The sequence below is a fragment of the Geospiza fortis genome, unplaced genomic scaffold, assembly GCF_000277835.1.
Source record: "Geospiza fortis unplaced genomic scaffold, GeoFor_1.0 scaffold346, whole genome shotgun sequence".
Lineage (NCBI taxonomy): Eukaryota > Metazoa > Chordata > Aves > Passeriformes > Thraupidae > Geospiza > Geospiza fortis.
The window spans coordinates 3,951,238-3,971,358 of record NW_005054361.1 but is presented as its reverse complement, the minus strand read 5'-3'; the positions used below and the strand labels follow the sequence as shown (position 1 = coordinate 3,971,358).

General features: G+C 45.2%; 1 protein-coding gene across 2 annotated transcripts in view; it reads right to left on the bottom strand.

Annotated features, from left to right (window-relative positions):
- The window catches only part of MTURN (maturin, neural progenitor differentiation regulator homolog), a 62,907-nt gene extending 44,480 nt beyond the window's left edge, over window positions 1–18,427 (bottom strand). The window contains exons 1-2 of one of the 2 annotated variants that reach the window (XM_031059381.1): window positions 18,053–18,427; window positions 11,693–11,847 (exon numbers count right to left, since the gene is read on the bottom strand). In XM_031059381.1, the coding sequence (XP_030915241.1) occupies window positions 11,737–11,847; window positions 18,053–18,379 (438 nt within the window). In that variant the 5' untranslated portion in view covers window positions 18,380–18,427 and the 3' untranslated portion in view covers window positions 11,693–11,736. Of the gene's footprint in view, window positions 1–8,568; window positions 11,848–18,052 lie in introns of those variants that run through there. The other variant, XM_031059380.1, reaches the window with a different exon arrangement.
- Window positions 18,428–20,121: the final 1,694 nt, after the last annotated feature.

Sequence of the window (20,121 nt, the reverse complement as noted above, 5' to 3'; positions counted from 1 at the left end):
TAGGTAAAAGGCTGGACTCTATGATTAATTAGAGGCCTTTTTGAACCTTAATGATTCTAACCCAGAGATGGCAAGTTTATCCCCAGTTTCCCTCTTTAGCTCTTTTATGTGCTGATGACAAAAGCATGCTCCTGGGGCCTTTGCTGTTCTGCTGCTGCAATGCAATCTATCTTTTAGCAGCGATGCTGCAGGGGGCCAGTTACCTACTTAAATACTCATCTCTGTCTGGGAGAGTTCAGGGAGTGCTGATGAACCCTGGTTAATGATCACATTACCGGTTCTGCAGGTAGTGCCCTCCCTTTTTTTGGATGACATAACAAAACAAAAACCTGTACATTGACAAAATCTAAAGGAATTTAGCAAGAGCCTTGCTCCGGTGATGCCCAGAAAAGTGCCTCTTGCTATCCTGCAGAACTGGAAAAACACACATTCATGCACTGGTCCTGATGCACAGTTAGAGAGGTCTCAGCGAACATTTCATTATCCCACTTTGTATCTGCAGCTCATGGATTGCTGCATCCATAAAACTGTCATGCCCTCAGGCTCAGATATTTTGTGATGGCAAGAAAGGGTCCATGGTCTGTGCTTTGTAATTTAGGTTTTGCATAAATAATTTTATTGCAGCCTGCTACACTGACTTCAGAAGGCTCAAAAACAGAGCTGAATTAATCAAGGTCAAGGCATTCACTTTCCATAGCCAGAGCACATGGAGGAAGAGATATGTGACCAGCACCTGGCTGACCACCCTAGGCATGGCAGCCAAGAGGGTCATTGACAGCTGGGTGACACATCAGCAGCCTTTGTCATGAGGTTATGTGAGCTGGGCACAAACTCACATGCTCAGCTCCCAGAGCTGCCACTCCCCATCGCTGCTACATGACTCACAGGCAGCTCAAAACCTTCCCTGATAAGGGGTTTGCAGAAACAAAAAGCAATATAGTAAACAGGGAGTAACAGGATAATAAAAAAGAAAAACCTTCAAGAAGAGCCAAAATAAAAATTTCCAAACATTTATTAACCAAACTAAACAGTGTGCAGGCATAAAAGCTGGCACTGATTTTCTGTGTGAACTGCTGCATTTCTAGCACTATGTGTCCTCCTGAACCAAGACTGCCAGTCTCTGCTCTTCACTAGAGCTGAGCATATGATCCTTAAGGATGCAGAGGAAAATGGAGAGCTGTGCTTGGAGGGTTTCCAGCTAAACAATAGGGAAAAAGGCAGCCATAGACTTGAGTATGCCGACCAGGAGAAAAGCTGGGGAGAAAGAAGCATATTTTGCCAACTGCACTCCCAGTTACTTAGCCTGCAGCTGTATCTGGGGAGAGAGTGAGCAGTGTGTAGGGTGAATGCAAGCTCACGTCCAGTCAAGGTAACTCATTTTCTCATTACTGAGAAATGTGATGCACAAGTTGGCAGTGTCCTGCAGGCACTGGTTTCAGGTCTCCCCTGACAGGGCTGCTTGCTGCAAGGCAAAGACATGGAATGCAAGGACAATGTCCGTGCTGACCAGACATGGAATGACTATGACCTGCTTGTCAGCCTCAAGTCATTTCAATGTGGCAGAGATTGGCTCCCTTACAGTGCCGTTCCAACCCCAGAAGCTGAAAAAGTCCAGGGAAAATTCAGCTCCACCTCCAGTCTTCGGCTGGGGTGGCAGGTAGAAAGAGTGCCTGCATGAAGTAGGCTGGGATTGCAAGGATCTGTGCAATCAGAGGTAACATCTGGTCAGCAGCTGCAGCGTGGCTGAGGCCAGCGTGGCACGGTGCACACAGGTGAACGCTGAGAGCAGAGCAGTGTGGCCAGCAGCCACACCACTGCAGCACTGGAGTGCACATACACACACAGGCATGGCTAGGGCAGAGCTTGCTCTGCTGGGACATTGCTTCTGCTGCTGTACAGTCCAGCTGTGATCCCAGAAGGAACGGGTACCATCGGAGCCAAGAGGTGTAGGCACCAGCTGCCACTGCCCCATGCAGCTTTGACAATGCTGGCACTCATCTTCCAGCTGCTTCTCCCCATTGCTTCAGGTTCTCAACCTGTCTGTCTGTATGCAAAGGAAAAGCCTGTCTCCAAAGCAGGACTTCCTGCCCACGAGCTGATTGTTTTCTTCCCCAGCCTGATCCCTTCTCCAGCAACAGCTGAAATCGTCAGAGAGAACAAGCAGGATCTCACAGGGCAGCAGCAAACTTGCTTCCATCTTTCCCGCAAAGCTACCATCAGCTAGAGCTGTTTCAAAATGTAGGCTCTGCTGACCTCTAGGGGACTGATACAAACCCAAAACCATAAAGGCTTCAAAGCTCGTGGCACGTTACAGCCCTTCTTCACAGGCTCCTCAGGAGCCCTGCGGTGGGGATAACGCAGCTGACAACCCACTCCCGGTCTCTTCAGCGCGACTAGGAGCTGCAAATAAAACCCTGGCTCCAACACTGCCTCGTCCATCTCACCCTTACGGCAGCAATACTTCAAGAAATACACACAAGAAAGGTTAGGTTGTTGGGGAGATATTGCCTGCTCTTAGACTGCCTCATGTAATTGCTGCTTTTCAGCATGGAGAAGCACTCTGGGAGTTTGGAGGTTTCAGTATCAGTTTGTCTAATAAAAGGTATAAAAGCCTTGCCTTGGTGTCACAAGTACAGCACTACTTGGTGAAAACCATAGATGCATGTATATAGGCATTGGAAATAAAGTTAAATGTGCTTTTTTATGGCATTTCATCACTCAGTAAACAAGTGGCAGAAGCAAGAACCTTGTCACAGAGTAGAAGGAATGTGAAGAAAACGTAAAATCTGATGTGCTCCTTAAAACAGCACATGGTGCTGCCAAGGGCAGTAACAGCATTTCCCAGCTGGCTGACTGAGGACAGCTGTGCTGGGGAGTAGAGCATTAGGCAGGAGCCAACAGAGGCAGCACATACTGCGCACCTCTTATGGACCTGCTCTTGATACAAAGCCAAAGCCTATCACAGCTCTAGAGCATCCTAATTCCTTGATCCAGGGAAGGTGTGACATGACATAACTTTGGAGAGCTGGAATGTGGACAGACTTGAGCTGGGAAAAAAACCTGTGCATATGGCAGTGCCCCCAGCTGCAGCCACCACCTTGTGGGGCAGCTCCCCACCACTGCAGACAACTGTCCCTGGGCTGAGGTGCATGTTACAGACAGCTGATGTCTAAACCATTTAAATTCACTTGACCTTCTGACACAAGCAAAAGCCCATCCAGCAGAGCTGACAGGGCAGCAGGCTCTAAGCAGCTGAAGAGGTGCCTGGGAACAGCACTGCTTCTGCAAGGGCAGCTGTATCTGTAGCCAGAGCCTGACTGTCCCAGTAGCTTCCACCATATGCAAAGGTCTCTCAAGAGGCTGTGGGGCCTGTGCTGTTGGGATAATGCTCCAACATGAGGGAGGCAGTCCTGGCAGGCACTCCACCAGCCACAGGAATGACTTTATAGGCAGTGCCTGGGGTTCTGGGCACACCAGAGGACATGTAATTAGTGTGTTCCTACTCAGTGCTCATGCCCTGGGAAGTGCCAAAAATACAAGGCAAGTGCTAAGTTAAAGCAATTCCTCTTCCAGGCTGGAAGATGTCAACCCACAGAGGCTCATGACAAAAGGTAACAACTGACTTGACTCTTTCAACTAAATCAGGGTGAGAAGATGTCAAAGTGGCAATTAAGAGTGAAGTGTTTAAAGAAAAGAGACAAATTATTTGAACAGAATCACCATTTTCATTTCACCATCGTTACATATCTCTTAATTAGAACAGATGTCTCCCTATTCTGTGCAAAACAGAAAAGGACCTGCGAGGTCTGAAATACTGGCTCATCTACCACAAATTCCTGGCTTCTGACGGCAAATCCACTACCTCAGACCGTGACAAACCAAACCACCTGATGATTCTGGGTCCATCAGGGCTGGCTTTGCAGTGCCCAAAGCTCAGATGACATCATTTTCTCCTCCTTACACCTATAAACACTGAATGTTATCCTACCATGCACCAGCAGCGCCCATGAAAGTCAAGCCTGTGCCACATGCATTGTAGCTGTGTTTTAGCTCCCTCAGATCCACAACTGAGTTGATTTTGCTCACAGAGAAAAGACACCATCAGTCATCAGAGTTTGGTAAGCTCTTTAATGGGAAGCTCATGGTGTAATGACACTGCTGGATTTGACACCTTGGTGGTGGACAAGGAAGGAGGATCAGAAGGCAGGCAGTGCTCCACTGTAGGCTTACACCTCTGAAAGTGATGAATAAAAGGGCAATTTCTTTTGCTGACTCCTTTCACAGCTTAATAGTCCCAAAGACAGAGAGGTCTTCCAGCCAGAAAAATGGTGGAAACCACACCAAAGACAGCCTTGGCATGGCATGGCACAACATGATTTCTGCTTGGTGTGTTGAGGGCTGACTAGTCCCTGCATTAGTAAAGGAAAACTTGACAAAAGAATTGCATTGACTGAAATCCAGAGCTGACACTTCTACCACCCCTGAAGATGAAAGCTTCCTTTACATGCAGTGTTACCACAGATCTTTGCCTACATGAGCAACAGCATGTTGGTACAGAAAGGGAATTTCAAAGTTCAATGTATTTTACATGAAACCAGCAAGCTTCTGCAATAACTAGTTCAAAGAAGTTTGGGTTTTTTTCTTGTAGACAAATGAAGGCCCTTTTTGTTAATCTATTTTTTTTATGACCAAGCTCATACTGACAGTGTAGTGCTACACAGCTCTGTAAAAACTGGGGTTTGCAATAATGCAGATGTGCCTTCAGGGGCTGTCTTTCTTAAAAAAAAAATCAGCAATGAGAAAAGAGTCAAACACAGATCATGTAAAAGACAATTTGGCTCACTGAACTGGTAAATGTGGTTAAGTGAAGAGGCTTCTTCTGCCCACCTGCCACAGACATCAGACACCAACAGTGCAAGTAAGTCTTGGAAGTCCAATAAAACCCCAAAGTGACAGGATCTGTCCTCTAAGGACCAAATTTAAGGACTCTATTTAAATATGTGCATTGGAAGTGATGTCCCCTGAGCCTTCAGCTCCGTGGTTACTCTGCAAGCACGACATCAAGTCCAGCTTGTTACAGGGTCTAGGAGTTGCTGCCCTGAGTCACTCCTGCCTGGCTCTCACACAAAGCTTTCCCAGCTGCAGCTGTCTGCAGAGACAGGCTGCTGAGGAGGGGAGGTCCTGCCAGAATTAAACACATAAAACAAAGCATTTGCCTCTGCTCAGCAATTTACAGAAAGGGGCATCCAGCTAATGCCCCTGAAGGGATCTTTCCCAATTTCCCATGTCCTCTGGCCAGACCGAAAACAGCCAGCAGAGACAGAGACCTCCCAGTGACCAAGGCAACCAGACAAGTCTCATTTTCTAGATGCCCAACCTGGAGAGTCTCAATGGGTTATGATTTTCAGAGACTGGATTATCTGGCTAGACATAACTGCCTGTGAAAAGATACTGGGTTTGGCATATGAACGACTGCTGTCTTCTGCACAACCCCTGTCTGGCATGGACCACTCATGGGTCCTCAAGAGATAACACATCTCCCATGCCACCTCATCCCCCTGCACAGAAAGGACAGTGTGACTCACACTGTGCTGAACTGCAGCTCCACTGATGCACCTGGCTTCAAGCTGTGGGATGTAAGAGGTGCTTCTCTCCTCCTTCCTATGCTTCCCTTCTCCTGGGAGTGAGAACTTCTGAGAAGAACAGAATGGTAAGGATGGACAGGAGGGAAGTATGGACACAGGCTAAGGACGCGACCTCACCTCCTGCCACTGCTAAAGCTAACACTGAGCCACAGACATCACCCCTGGATCCCAGACAAAGATCAGGAAAGATGCTGAAAGAGGCTGGGAATATGTCCTGAATGGCAGCTTTCCAAAACAATGTCCACAACGTTACTGCAATCGTTTTTACTGTCACAGTCTCATGTCCCACCTTGCAGAGGGGTAAAGGGCAGGGACCTACCCAGCAATGTTGCAACAGAAACTCCTCCCTGCTGCCCCCAGCCACCATATGACACAGCACATCTTCTGTGGGACACAGTGACATGCATGTCACTGATGCAGGCAAACTAACTATGGCTATTCCCAGAAAAAGTGGCATTCTTACATGCATGAGACTTTCAAAGGCAAAGCACTATGCATGGAGGGAAACTGCCTGGAAAAGAGCTGGGAGCAGGGCAGGAGGTAGAGCTGAAGTCTGGTAAGGGTTCAGGTCATCATGCTCAGGGGTGAGCTATTCCCCCCGTTTCTGTGAGAAAACACTCTCACAATTTTTTTTTTTCTCATGAGCAAGTCCTTTTAACGAGATGATACTATACACCTAAAAAAGGAGCTTCCTGCAGCCTGACTGCTGCTCCTACCAACTCACACAATATCATAATGCTGGAGAAGAGGAATAGGCTTTTCAGTTTGCCTTCTCTATCCCTTCCTCCCTCTACCATCTCAATGCATTAATCAGGCAGGACACTAACAGGAAAACACTACTGAGCTCAAGGCCTCAGTAGTGTCCAGAGGAGCTTTTTCCTAAACTGCATGATCATGCATGATCATCGATATGCAGATACTTGGCAGGATGGCTATGGCTCTCTCACAAATATCAGCATCTCGCTCTCTGAAGGGGCTTTGCTCATTCTTGCCCCTGCACTTGTCACAGTTCTGAAATCTGCCTTTCCATCTGGCAGATGGAAATCCCATGTATTTCTCATCACCCAAGCAGCACTCTGCTTACTGCATTCATGCAACTCACATTCAGAAGCACCAGTTCTGCAAGAGGCTCTGCTCTGCTGTATTTATATTTAGTTAGAGCATGAAACGCCTCTGAGAAAGGCTGAGGGAAAAGGGAAACCCTTCTGTGTCCTTTCATTACTGGTTTGCTCTGAGGAAAGGCAATGATAATGTGAATCTCCATTCACCCACAGACCTAAAGCACTATATACAGTGCTGGACAAATAATACTAACAGTCCCTTTTAGAAAAGGCTTAAGGTGGGACTTTCAAGGGAGTTATCCTGCTCCTGTTAAATTTTCCAGAGGCCTGCATGCATAACTGGAAGCCTGCCCTGAATTCTCAGTCTGAGACCCACCTAAAGCTCAGGGTAAGGCAATGGCAGAGCTACAAACCCACATCTCACTGAGTACCCAGGCTTGCAAGCATTTATGCATGTGCTGGCAAATCTTGTGTCTCAGTCTGGCAGCCTTAGTCACAGGGTCATGCTACCCCTGATTAATTACTGAATGGTTACTAATGGCAATATGTGGTAGGAGGAAGGGAAAAATAAAATACAAATGAAATACAAAAACATTTTGTAGTACAACCAAACCAGCTCCACACCTCTTGCATCATTTCGCAAGTATGGAAAAGCAACACAGTAATACAGAAATGTATTTGGTCAAAGTAAGGAATCAATATTTTTTGATAAAATACATTCTATATTAATGCTCATTCACATTTATTACATGTAAATTAAATTTTCTATGTAAAAAGTTCCAGTTTATTCTCAGTGCTGCCTGGTCATGCTTCAGTTCAGCAGCAGGGCTCAACACATTCGGCTCCTAGCGAAGTGAGAGGAAACGAGAGTGCTCAGTTTTCTGCAGGACCAAGCCTCTCACACATCCCCTGGTTCTGCAGGTCCTGCCTGAACAAAATCTCCCTGCCTTCAGTGGGAGTTTTGCAGGGGACAGCGCTGCAGAAGGGCTGGCTGTCCAGCACTTGCAGTCTGTGTGGAAATCACTCAAATGGCACATGACATTCCAAAGAAAAAGTGAGTTAGTGAATACAGAAAATAATAATAACATATCTACACAATTTACAACGTTGTTTGCTTGCAACTGTACTAATGCTCAACTGCTCATTAACAATTCAATCAATATGCAGGGAAAGGTAGCAGAGTGCAGTACACATTACAACCTGCATGCAATTACAAGCACTGGATCTTAGTCTTTCCTCATTTAATGAATTCCTGCCCATCCTGCTGCCATCAGTGCCCAGTTCCCACTGAGCCTTGTGGAGTCAATCCCTCACAGCATTTAAGCCAGTCCCCATCTCCGCCACAGGCCCCTGACACCGTGCAAGGCGCATTTAGCAGCAGGCCCTCAGCTACTCCCCATGTCCACCCTGCACCCTCCCCTCTCTGCTGTGCCAGCACTCGGTGCAGCCACACGCTGAGCCAGGTTGTGGGACCAATCCAGCTGGAAGCCTGCCTGTCTGTAAAAGGCACAGGGCTGTGTCCCAGTCAGGCCAGGCTCGCAGCCCAGCTCACTGTGCAGGTGTGAGTGGGGTGCCTGCAACTGCACAATGGTGCCAGCCACCTGCCCCTCAAACAAATGGGTGAAGTGCCCAGCAAACCTGAACAGCAGGACTTTGCCTCCAGCTTGCACAACTGTAAATTGCTCACTTGCACTACAGCAGAGCAGAGGAAAGTCAGCCCTGTAAGATCTACTTGTGTGAGCCACAACCCAAGGGTTGGATGCCATGAAGAGAGTGGTTCTTCCAATGGAAGGCTCTGCTTAAGGTTGTAGCATCTGTCCTAGCTGGAGAGGAAAGAAAAATTTAGGGGCTTAAAGCAGGGGTGGAAACCACTGGTCTTACACTTTATTTCAGTAAGCAAAAAGCCTATTGCTGCTATACAGTGTTATACAGTGAACTGCCACAGTTCTCACATCACTAGTCCATAGAAAAGGTGCTGCAACTACCATGTCTATGCCTGCATGCTGAAAGAATGTACAAAGTTGCATTAAGCTCTGGTTTTCTTCCACATTTTTTTTAATATTCTTAGACTCTGACTTTTGCAGTGTTGCAGACACTTCTGTGCAGACTCCGGTAACACACATCATCCCAGTTATGGAATATCTTTGCCTCCAACAGAAAAATCATGTGCTATGCCTCTCTCAAACCATCATAAATGTAAACCATCAAAAAAACTTGCTCTCTTTAGTAACCCTGGAAAAAGAGTCTTTAAAAAATCTATTGAAAAGCAAACATCATTAACAACAGGGTTTTCAAAATGATGCGAGTTATTTATAGGAATTGTCCAAGCATTTTCTCTTCGTTCACTCTTTGTTTTTATAAAGCTAATTCTGTATAAAAGGGCTTTTGAAGCGTGTGACCTTCATTTAACAATTTTTAAAAAACTGGAAAAAAAGGAGTAAATTTAGAAACATCGTTCTTGATCGTGGAAAACAGCTGTATTACAACAGAATTACCTTTGCTTCTTGTATTTTCAGTACAAAAGGCAAGTAAATAAAGAGACTCTGCATCTTCACGCTCTGGCACTCATCCAAGTTACTTGGAACTATGTAAAACAGGTAAAAAGTATGAGGGGTCATCTTCTCCTTCATACTAAGAGCCTCACTAAACCCCTTGGGGAGCAAGTCCCCTGATAAGTAAAACCTCACTAGATTTTATATCAGCTGAAGCAGTATTTTAGCTCCCCTCCAATAAGGTGTACATGCCCAGACTTGCTCAAAGGCCCAGGAAGAGGTCCAGCATAATTTTAAGAGCCAGGTGCTGGATGATACCCTTATGGCTTCAGTGTTGAGTTGCATTCAAGTTGCGTTCAAGGAAGATTCTGGAAACTACAGGCCTATCAGTCTCATTTCAGTGCCCAGTAAAATCATGGAAAATATTATTCTGGAAGGTATATAAAAACACCTGGAGTAGAATTCAGTCACTGGTCACAGCCAGCATGGTTTCATGAAGGCAAAGTCCTGTTTGTCAAACCGGACTTCTTTTTATGACAAGGTAATCCATCTGGCTGATCAAGGGAAGCAAGTTGATGTCATATATTTGGAGTTCAGTAAAACTTTTGATACTGTATCAAAAGTATCCTTCTGACCAAAATGTCCAGCACGCAGCTGGATAAACATGTCATGGGATGGGTCAGTAACTGGTTCATAGGCTGGGCACAAAGGGTTACAGTGAACAGGGTGACATCAGACTGGTGATCTGTCACCACTGGGGTTCCATAGGGCTCCATCCTTGGCCCTGTGCTCTTCAACATCTCATTAACAACCAGGACACAGGACTTGAAGGAATACTAAGTAAGTTTGCTGATGACACTAAGTATTGGAGGAGCTGTCAACTCTCTAGAGGGCAGAGAGAGATGGGCAATCACCAATTGTGTGAAGTTTACAGGGGCAAGTGCCAGATTCTGCACCTGGGACAGGACAACCCTGGCTGTGTGTAAAGACCAGGGAATGAGAGGCTGGAGAGCAGCACTGTGGAAAGGGACCTGGGGTCCTGGCTGATGGCAACCCAAATGTGAGTGAGCAGGGCCCTGGCAGGCAGGAGGGCCAAGCATGTCCTGGGGGGCATCAGGGACAGCACTGCCACCCAGGCAAGGGAAGGGACTGTCCTGCTCTGCTCTGCTCTGTTCTGCACTGGGGCGGCCTCACCTTAAGTGCTGAGGGCAGATCTGGGAGCCTAAATGTAAAGACGACATTTAACTATTAGAGAGTGTCCAGAGGAGGGCAAAAAGCATGGTGAAGGGATTGGAAGGGAAGCCTGGTGAGGATTGGCTGAGGTCACTTGGTTTGTTCAGCCTGGAGGAGACTGAGGGGACACCTCATTGTGGTCTTCAGCATCCTCAGGAGGGGAAGAGGAGGGGAAGCTACACGTCTCTTCACTCTCATGACCAGTGAGAGGACCCAAGAGAATGGCCTGAAGCTGTCAGGGGAGGTTTAGGTTGGTTATCAGGAAAGGTTCCTCACCCAGAGGGTGGCTGGGCACCTGAACAGGCTCCCCAAAGAACTGGTCACAGCACAAACCTGACAGAGTTCAAGAAGTATTTGGACAATGTTCTCAGGCACATGGTTTGACTCTTAGGGTGCCCTGCACAGGGCCAAGAGTTGGACTCGAGGATTCTGACGGGTCTCTTCCATTTCAGCATATTCTATGATTCCATGATTCTAATGCACAATGCCACGAGGTTTGAGTAATAATTTGGCAGTGTATCAAAACCAGCAAAGCTTAAAGTTAGTTGTCATGCAGAAGTGGGACAGGCGACAGCTATTTTTTACTTGATTTGTAGGAAAGCAGCACTTGCCTTTGGATCATACGGTGTCGAAGTACCAGGGCTGGTTATAATGTGTGCTGCTGGTGCCAGTTATTCCCAGGTATTAATTCAGCACTTGGAAACTCAGGTGTCAGTGAAATGACATCAATATGTCTGACACCCCCTGGATTTCCTACATCCCATTATTTTTGTTAAGCCTTCATATGCACTTCTGCAGCACCAACCATTACTAAACTATTGTTTTTCAGGAGAAGTCTCTCCACGTTTGGTACTTTGTCAAAAACCTATAGCTGTTGAACTAAAAAGAAAAGCGCAGGTGGTGTTTGCTCTCTGCGCTGGTTTCCTTGGAAAGGTCACGGGTGAGGACTCTCCCCACACGCCTCCTACATTCTCAGTACTCTACATTCATGTCAGCAAACACTACTCTCGAACACAAATCGAAGAGACAAGTCAGCGACAAAACTACTTCTAGACTGATAACGGCAGAATGCTACCAAGACAATTCCATAGAAAACCCACTGAAGCAGGAGCAAAATTCAGGTCACTTCTTAGCAAAGCTCATCACGGATTATTATTATTTTTTTTAAAACCATTTTTTGTAAAACTTTTATCTTGGCAGCCAGATATCCCCTTGTGATGTGCTAATTCAAACAGGCTAACGTGGGACCACCTGACCCCACCTGGTACCAAAGGCTTCCGAACTTTTTTATAGCTTCTCAGAAAATCACTGCTGACTGACACCCATCTGTTGGTGATCGGCTTCTGGCTCCTCTTCTTCCACATCTGCGTTATATTCTTCAAATGCATCATCATCAACATCTGGAAGCCCAAGTAACTACAAAGAAGAGAAAATACTGTGTAACAGTGAATTACCCACTCGTGTAGCTTTGCTGCAAATCTTCACACAAATCCTACGTGCACTTCTTAAAAACCTCAAACCCTGGAATAACAGTACTGCATAATGAGCTTGACTCTCTTTCTCTCCCTCCTGGGATAAAGAAAGATTTGAAAATGCATCCTCACACCAAATTAAGCGCTCAGAGACCGGAAGATAAATAAAACCAAAACAAAGGACTTGCAAAAAGCTTCACATTCTTCCCTGAGGTCACATTACGAATTGTTGAGTGTTTAGACTTGGCAGTGGTTTAACTTCAGAAAGAACCATGATAATACTGTAGCAGTAGTTGTCTTGGTTTATGTTTGTTTTTTGTCAGCCTTATAAAAGCAAAGAAGAAAACATCCTCATGAAGGACTGCCTTGTGTGAAATAGGCAAGGAGTCCCTAAAAGCCCAAAGAACCCATCAGGTCAAATGCTCTTCTTGAAGCCTTCACTCCATCACACCAGATAAAGTCTCACCTGCTGTGTGAAGCCCTTGCAGTAAGAATTACTGTGTATTCCACTGAAATGCTGTCCCTTTAAACTTCTGCAAATTAGATTTGGGCTTGCAAGCAATTGCCAGTCCATCTTGCTTGGACAATGTTTGGATGCCTCCACCTGATGGCTCCAACCACTGCAATGTCACCTCTTCGGTAGAGGAAGAAGAGCAAACAGCCATGTTTGAACTTCTCCCTTCTCCCCCAAAAGGCTGCCACGCCAACAGAAGTCAGGAAGACAGATAAACCAAATTACAATCAAAATAAAGCATCTGTTGTGGAAATCTCAGATTCCTCCACTAATAGCTATTAATAGCCACAAAGCAAAATCATAGGCCCGGCATTACTGAGAATACCATGTATTTAGCTTGCCAGGGCTGGAAGAGAAGCACAGATGCATGTAACACCCTCTTTGGTGATGCAGCTGTTAGCTCTTGAAAGAGGCAAAACTCAGAAAAATCGCGAGGAGGGTGACACTCTTTAGGTGAGAGCATGGAAATGAGAAGGCTGCAATGAGGCAGATTTTCAGGGACTTAAACTAATTCAGTCTGTGATCGACATTCAAAATTATTCAGTGGACATAAATAAAAGGCACAGAATTAGCTTCTGGGTGCAGTGAAGCTTGTATTCCTCACTGTCACTGGGAGAAAATCAGATTTTTGTTACAGGCTTTCTTCAGCAGGGAAATGGAAGGAGAATTTGCTGACTAAATCCCCTCCTTCGCATTTTAAAAATACTTACGGAGAGACCCCAAATGGAAAATGTTTTTGTTTTCTGAGCAGAACAAAGTAATTTTTCCTTCTGCATACATATTTTTCAAATCAAATGCTTAACTGAACATGAACTGCTGAGTTTGTTTTCAGGATGCGGGGGTTTTATTTTGTGTTGAAGCTAAAATTAAAATACTCAATTTTCAAAATGCAAAATTAAGGACTATTTCTAGACCTTCTTATACACCAGTATTATTTTTGATAAACTAATCTGGTATATTCAAATTAGATGTGAGTGTTGTACTCCTGTTTGTATCACCTGGCAGAAAGCGTTTTGATTGCATTTTTTTCCCCACCTCCAGTCATAATTCCTCTTTGATTTGCAAGGAAATGAGTCACATGAATCCTCATTTTATGGGATACTATACTGCAAAATTAGCATGGAAAACACAAAATGCACCACAAGAACTCCAAACACACGCACAATCCCAAAGGATGGGGAGTACATCCTGCTTATCCTGCTTTTCACACATCCCCTCTCTCTTTGCCATCAGGAAATCCAGCTCCTCTTTCCCCGGAGGTGTAAATCAGAGGGAGCAGTGTAAATCAGAGTGATGCTGTAGGCTTTAGTGGTTTTACAGAGAAAGAATGGGGGTGGGGTGGGATGGGATGGGATTCTTCTCCAAGGGAGATGCAGTTTTATTCTCTCGCAGACATTTTATGACCCTCCAAGCCACCAAGGACCTCAACCATGCAGGTCTTGCTTTTAGGTGTCATATCCTGTTGCTTCCCACAGGATTATGGTGGCCCCTCACTGCTGTTAACCCCTTACTGCTCTCTGGACTGCAGTGACAAATCAGCCCACACCTTCAACACATGAAGGAAGGATCAGGGTCCAAAGCGCAGGGAGCTCTACAAACATTGGGACAAAACAGAAGGAGGGTATACAAAAGGTAAGGACAAAGTAAGATGATGAAGATGGCCTGGGCTGATCCTAGATTGACTCCCTTATCTTCTTTCCCACATACTAGTTTCTGCTTCTAGTCCAGAGCTGCTACATATTTTGAAGTATCAGCTATGCGGCAGACTTGAAAGGACTTAACTGCAGAGGAATACAAAGAGAAAAGACATAAAACAGAAAGGTGTTGTAAAAAGAGAGAGCTGATTCATCAGCAGAAAAGCCAAGGGGAACCAAAACTGCCAGGCAGGGATGCATAGCTTAGGAGGAGGTCAGGGGCATGGTAAGGAGGGAAGGAGGGAGGGTAACAACCAGCAGCATTGACTGAACGACAGCTATTTATTTCTGCTGGCCAAACTACCCATCTGGAGGTACAGGAGAGGTCATGGGACATGCATGAATACAGTGAATATGGAATAAATGGCTTTTACACTGCAGACTCTTCGCTTCAGATGTAGGCTTTCCAGGCTGAAGATGAGCTCAGTGTAGGACCCCTGGAATCTGCTGCTGAATTGCATGACTCATGCCTTGGTTTCCTGCAAACTTTGCCAGTTGGTGTGATGTCCTTCAGGCATTTCTTATATTTGTCTTTCTTAACCCCTTCAAAGTGCCCTGATTTCACAAACAACCTCTCAGTTACTAACTCATGGAATCAGAGTGACACCGTCTCTTACCAAAAGCTGGCACACAAGCACACTGAAAAAATAAACCATGTACAAGACTGAGCTTTAGCAGTCCATGTGATGCTATACAGTTCTGTTGAATCCCTGTGGGAAGGACTATGTCTCCAGACAGATATGCTTGAAAGCATCAGCATGGGCACCTAGCAGCACCAGAGCATGGCACCTCCGACACCAGAGAGACCAAAACACAGAAGGAGGTGGGATGCTCTGAGGCAAATAACAGTATTTAAGCCCAGTGCTATTGGTTGATATCATGTACCTTTGTGGTGTCTGGCACTTCTGGATGCTCCCTGAAGAAGTGGATAATAAGACAAATCACAAAGTTTTGTGGAAACCGACCCAGGAAGGCAGTAATGGGTAGAGAGAGCATGCCCCTCATCACCTTCAGCAAAGAAACACCTTGAGAGGTGTGGATAGTTGTGGCAGGCAAACCAGCACTTTTTAAAAGCCTCATCTAATTAAATATCCTGCTTGGCACTGTGTTTAGGCACATAAAACATTAGGGAGAAATGCCTGAGAGCAGTGAGTAGACCTAGACCTAGTAGACCTAGGCACCCTCATTGCCTTCTGTGCCTAGGGAAGACTGGTGAGCAGAGGGAATTCTCTGTCTCTCACTAAGAGAGATGCCAACTGCTGGGCATTCATATTCTCACTGTCCCCAAAACACAGGGCCCAGCAGCATGAGAAGCCAGTCCCTTCCCACTCCACAGCCCCAGGGCAAGCTCGTGGAGACACGGCTGGGCTGTTATCATGAACGTGCAGAGCAGGGCTGAGCTGAGTTACTGGAAAAAGTTGTTTTTGGAGCCCTCAGTCACGGGAAGGCAGACGCTCATGCTATGCAAAACGGCATGGAAAGCTGCAGATACGCTGCCACTGTTTTCTTCTAAATATTCCCCTTCAAAGGACCCCAACAAAGAATTTCAGAACTGTCTAATAATCAAAGATGTCTACTGGGAATACCAAAATGGAGAAGACTTTCAGAAGGTGCTTTACAGCGCTTAGCAAGAACCTGCTAAAAACCTGGTCCCCAGTGCCCCAGACTGAGAGCCAGAGCCACCAGATACTTCAGAAAAGCCCTGTCTGACCTTCAGTAGCAGTTTTTTCCTGAACTATCATTTTTCACACTGGAGTTTGCAGACTGGTCTCTGTCAGCTGATTTGCTGGGATAGAGGAGAAGAAATGCCCTGCAAATGCACTGTTGCCTTGAAGCTGACAGCAAGGTGGTCTCATTAGTAAAATGGGTCCAGTTCAGAAAGGACAGGAGACACTATGAAGTGATGCCAAGGAAATAATTTCCCAATCTCAAAGAAAAGCAGTTTTGTTCTGGGAAAGGCCTGAGGGTGCAAAGTAACTGTTTCCATACATCTACTGTAACACCATTCAAGTTTTAAAATCTTTCCTCCCATGTACATGCTATTTTTAATAGTTACTATTAGGAAAAAATGTCAATACACTCCTTAATTAGACTTGTCTACACACAGCCATACCTCAAATGATAAACCCTTACGCTGATGCATATCTCTCAATACTGGGTGAAAGGAGAATCTGAGAAACTTAATATCTGTGGCACAACCACGAGAAAATGAAGAGGTACTTGATTACAGTCTGAAAGAGGTTTCTGGCAACTGAGGACACCATTTTTGTGCAAACAAAAGCAAAATGAAATTCAACAGCTAGGAAGCAAAACTAGAAAAACGCAGATTGTAAACAAAAGAGTTATTCAGAGCACTGTAACTAGCCATGAGAAGAAAAAGTGCCCAGCAGTGTTGTATCCTTTAAGTCACCTGAAGACTACATCAAGAGTCAGTGTCTTTGGAAACGACACATTCTAGTTTAGCATCATTTTGTACGGTCAGCTGTGGGGATCATGAGGTGAAATGTGATGTATTAATGAAGGGCTCAGGATACATCAGCATATTGGTTCCCCTTGCTTTCAACCTTTTTATTCTGAAGAGTAGCTCAACTTGCTTTGACTGAAGTCAATTTCTCAGTAACTTAAATTATGCTGGAATAAATGTGGTTTAAGTGAAATAAGTAATCTGTACCAATTTAATTAAGTCTTTTTTAAGTCCTCCTTAGTTAAACCAATGGAAGGTCCTCATCAAAGGCACAGCTTCCCTGAGCAGGAGAGGACAGCTATGAAGATCTCAGAGCCCAATATTATTCCGGAAAGCATAATTATATTTTTTGCATGTTTTCACAATTACAAGCAGCTGTAGTGACAGATCAGATTTCCAGCCCTTTCTAAGAAAAGTGTGCATCTGTTCTATTTATTTCTAGCCTCTCAAAGGATTCTTTAAAACGATGCTCTTTTATGTCGACCAGCTGTGGTGATCTGTGCAAGGGTGTAACACAGGGAGGGCAAGTGTTTTCATATCGGTGCTCCAGGCCCTCCTTTTCACACCAAATACTTGGGATACATTTCCAGTCCTCTCAACTAGTCAGCCAGAAAAAGACAGGAGGGGAAAGCTGAGTATAAAAACATCCATTGGTGAACTTTCTCATGAACATGACAGGAGAATGGCTCTGGCTACATACCTTCCCCTGCTTTGCACCAAGCCCTTAGCCAGCCCTAAACACGCAAAAGGAGTATTTGGCAGAAATGAAGGACAATGGCCAGCCTAAGACACCTCACCCTGATGAAATCCTGGCTTTGGCACAAATCTTAGTGCTAAACAAGGACAGAGAAAGCTGAGTAGCAGCAAAACAGGAAAATACAGGCCCCCCCTTCCCACAAAACCCAGCTTCTCTTCCAACTTCTTCTCAAGCAGTGACCAAACCAGTGTGTGCAAATACCAAGTGGCAACTATCCTAATAGCAAAATCTGCATCACTTGGGGGGGAAAAACCCCAATCATAAAATAAACCACCCTGAGGAGAGACCGTACTTCTGGTTTCCCAGAGGTTTACTCTTGCTGTTCATATCCTTGCAAAACTCTCCAATTCCAGTGCCAGGAAACAACTCTGGCATAAAGTCCCGTGGCGCTGACTAGTATCCCGTTCCTTGTAGTCAGAGCTGTATCAGCAGGATGTGAGCCCCTGCCCGCTGCCACCAGCTGACACATCAGTTGGCCTGCCATCCCACACAGGAATCTCATCCTCTCAAGCACAGAGATGGAAATAAAAAGGCAGCTGACTTCCAAGAAACAATTTCCAATTGCCTGATGCTAGTTTATGTGCTAACACTCCTGTACTCAGGCAGCTAACTGGAGATGTAAATCTCTGGAGAAGAAAAAACATCTTGCCCTATCCAGTGCTGTCCTATTAAAAGTCACAGCTAACTGTCAATGTTTAGAAGGAGAAAAAAAGCACTTACAGGTCTGAAGGATTTGAAGACTTTTTCCAATATTTCATGGAGCGTCTTTTTCCCACAGGAGGAGATGTAGTCCTGTGCAAGCTGCAGGAAAGGTAAGCAGTCCTCACTTTCGCTCCACACATGCTGAAAGCCAACAGCAACACAAGAAAGGAAAGGCATTAACAGGAATTCACGCCAACCTTTCCATGTGATTTTATAAGGTGACATGTTGTAAACATCTGCCAAAGTACACCGAGCCTCCTGCAGTTCAGACCCGCCCTGGGCACAGACATTGCAGGCTCTTTCAGAAGACATGGTTCTGAGGGGGTACCTGGATTTTATTAACATGATGCATCAGAAAACAGGGAAATCGATCCAGAAGCAGAAATGTCTCATGGTTGCACCAGCCGTGAAGTGTACACACACTTGGCGCCCACACATTTTACCTATAAAGGTGCTTTGGTTCAACATCAGCCCTGCTCAGACCTGGAAGTCATGTTGGGTTTTCTCTTTTTCTGCATCATCTGCTGCAGTGAAGCCCTCAGGAAGAGCTAAAGCATCTCTTTGTCTTCTGGCATTAGTGCAAATATGATGCGACCCTGGAGGTGGAATTTGATGTGTAATTCTCTCGACGATGCAGAAGAAAAGATGCAAAATCTGCCTGCAGGCTAGACACAGAGCCAAGGAGAGATGTTTGGACACTCACAGCATCCTGACGCTTTGAGCCTCCTACCCTGCTTTGAGATTTACTCCTTCTGGAACACAATCTTCTCCTTCCAGGCAGGCACATTTAAACACACTTGAGACCCTCCTGCTCTGGAGATGCTGGTTCTCCAGCCTTACACTCAAAGCCTCCCTCAAAATTGATGTTTATTCTGCTGCTAGGAGGTTGTTTGAAACAGAGCTGGCAAGCAAAGGAGGGAGCACCCAGACAACAATGCTTCCTGTGCCCAAGGGCACAAGCCAATGCACCATCTTAAACACCTTCTGTTTGAAAACTTGGTGCATGGAACTGTCTTAGGCAGCCTGGCACACAGAGAAGTGCAATACTGCCAAATTGGTTTGAGACTCTTGTACCTCTCTTTTTGCACAGCAGCTCTTTTCCCCAGAGTGCCTTTTTACTTGCTATAAACAGCAGGTTATGCTTAAACAAGGAAGAGGAGGATCTCTCCAAAGCTTAACTAACATTCAGGGAAAGACTCAAAACGACAGATGTTTCAATCCCTAGCATAAGACTTGCATATTGCCTTCCTTTTCAGCGGTGAGTACCTGCCAGGGACGTAGTGTTGCACTTAACGAAAGAAAACAGTACTTGACATCACCTAAACTGCACCTTTAAGATAAAACCTGTAACTGCTTTGCTATGAACCTCACTTGACCTACATTTTCTTTGCTGCTTGTTGCACTTTACAAGCATAAACACAGTGAAATGTTTTGTTATGAAAAGAGCCCTGCATTACTGAGTAGGTTCTGCTCTTTCCATATAACTAGAGTCATGTCTTAACCATTCTGGCAATAAAAATAAGTTCTTTACAGTCTTGCCAACTCTCAAACACACATACCACAAGTCTCATGATCCTTCATGCCATCTTAAGAGTCATGGGCCTTGTAATCCTATAAATATACAACAAAATCTCGGCTTCTGTTTACAACAAAAAAAAAAAAGCAGAAAAAAAGTCTGCACTTTGTGATTCCTATGGCCTAAAAAGGCAGAACATACATGAAGTGAACTGAAATGAGCCCTCTTCAAAATACCAAATGAACACTTTCAAATCATGCTTTAAAAACAGCCTCTGGAGAAGGTTTTGGAAGTCTGGTCCATGATTTCTTCATACTTGGGGTTAGCAATAACTGTTTGGTTACTCCTAAACGTCGGAGCTGAATGTTGCAGCTTGGCAATTCCTGGCTCATGCCAAACCTGTTGCAATTGTTTATATATATAAAACAATTATGACTGCTGAGATCCTCATTCTTGTTTAAATTGTGGCTTCTTTTGACTACCAGAGCTATAAACAGGAGCTTCCACATAAATGAAAATCAGGCCCTGCCCTTTAATAAATCATTGCTGGTTCGTTCCCCAGGGCAAGTTA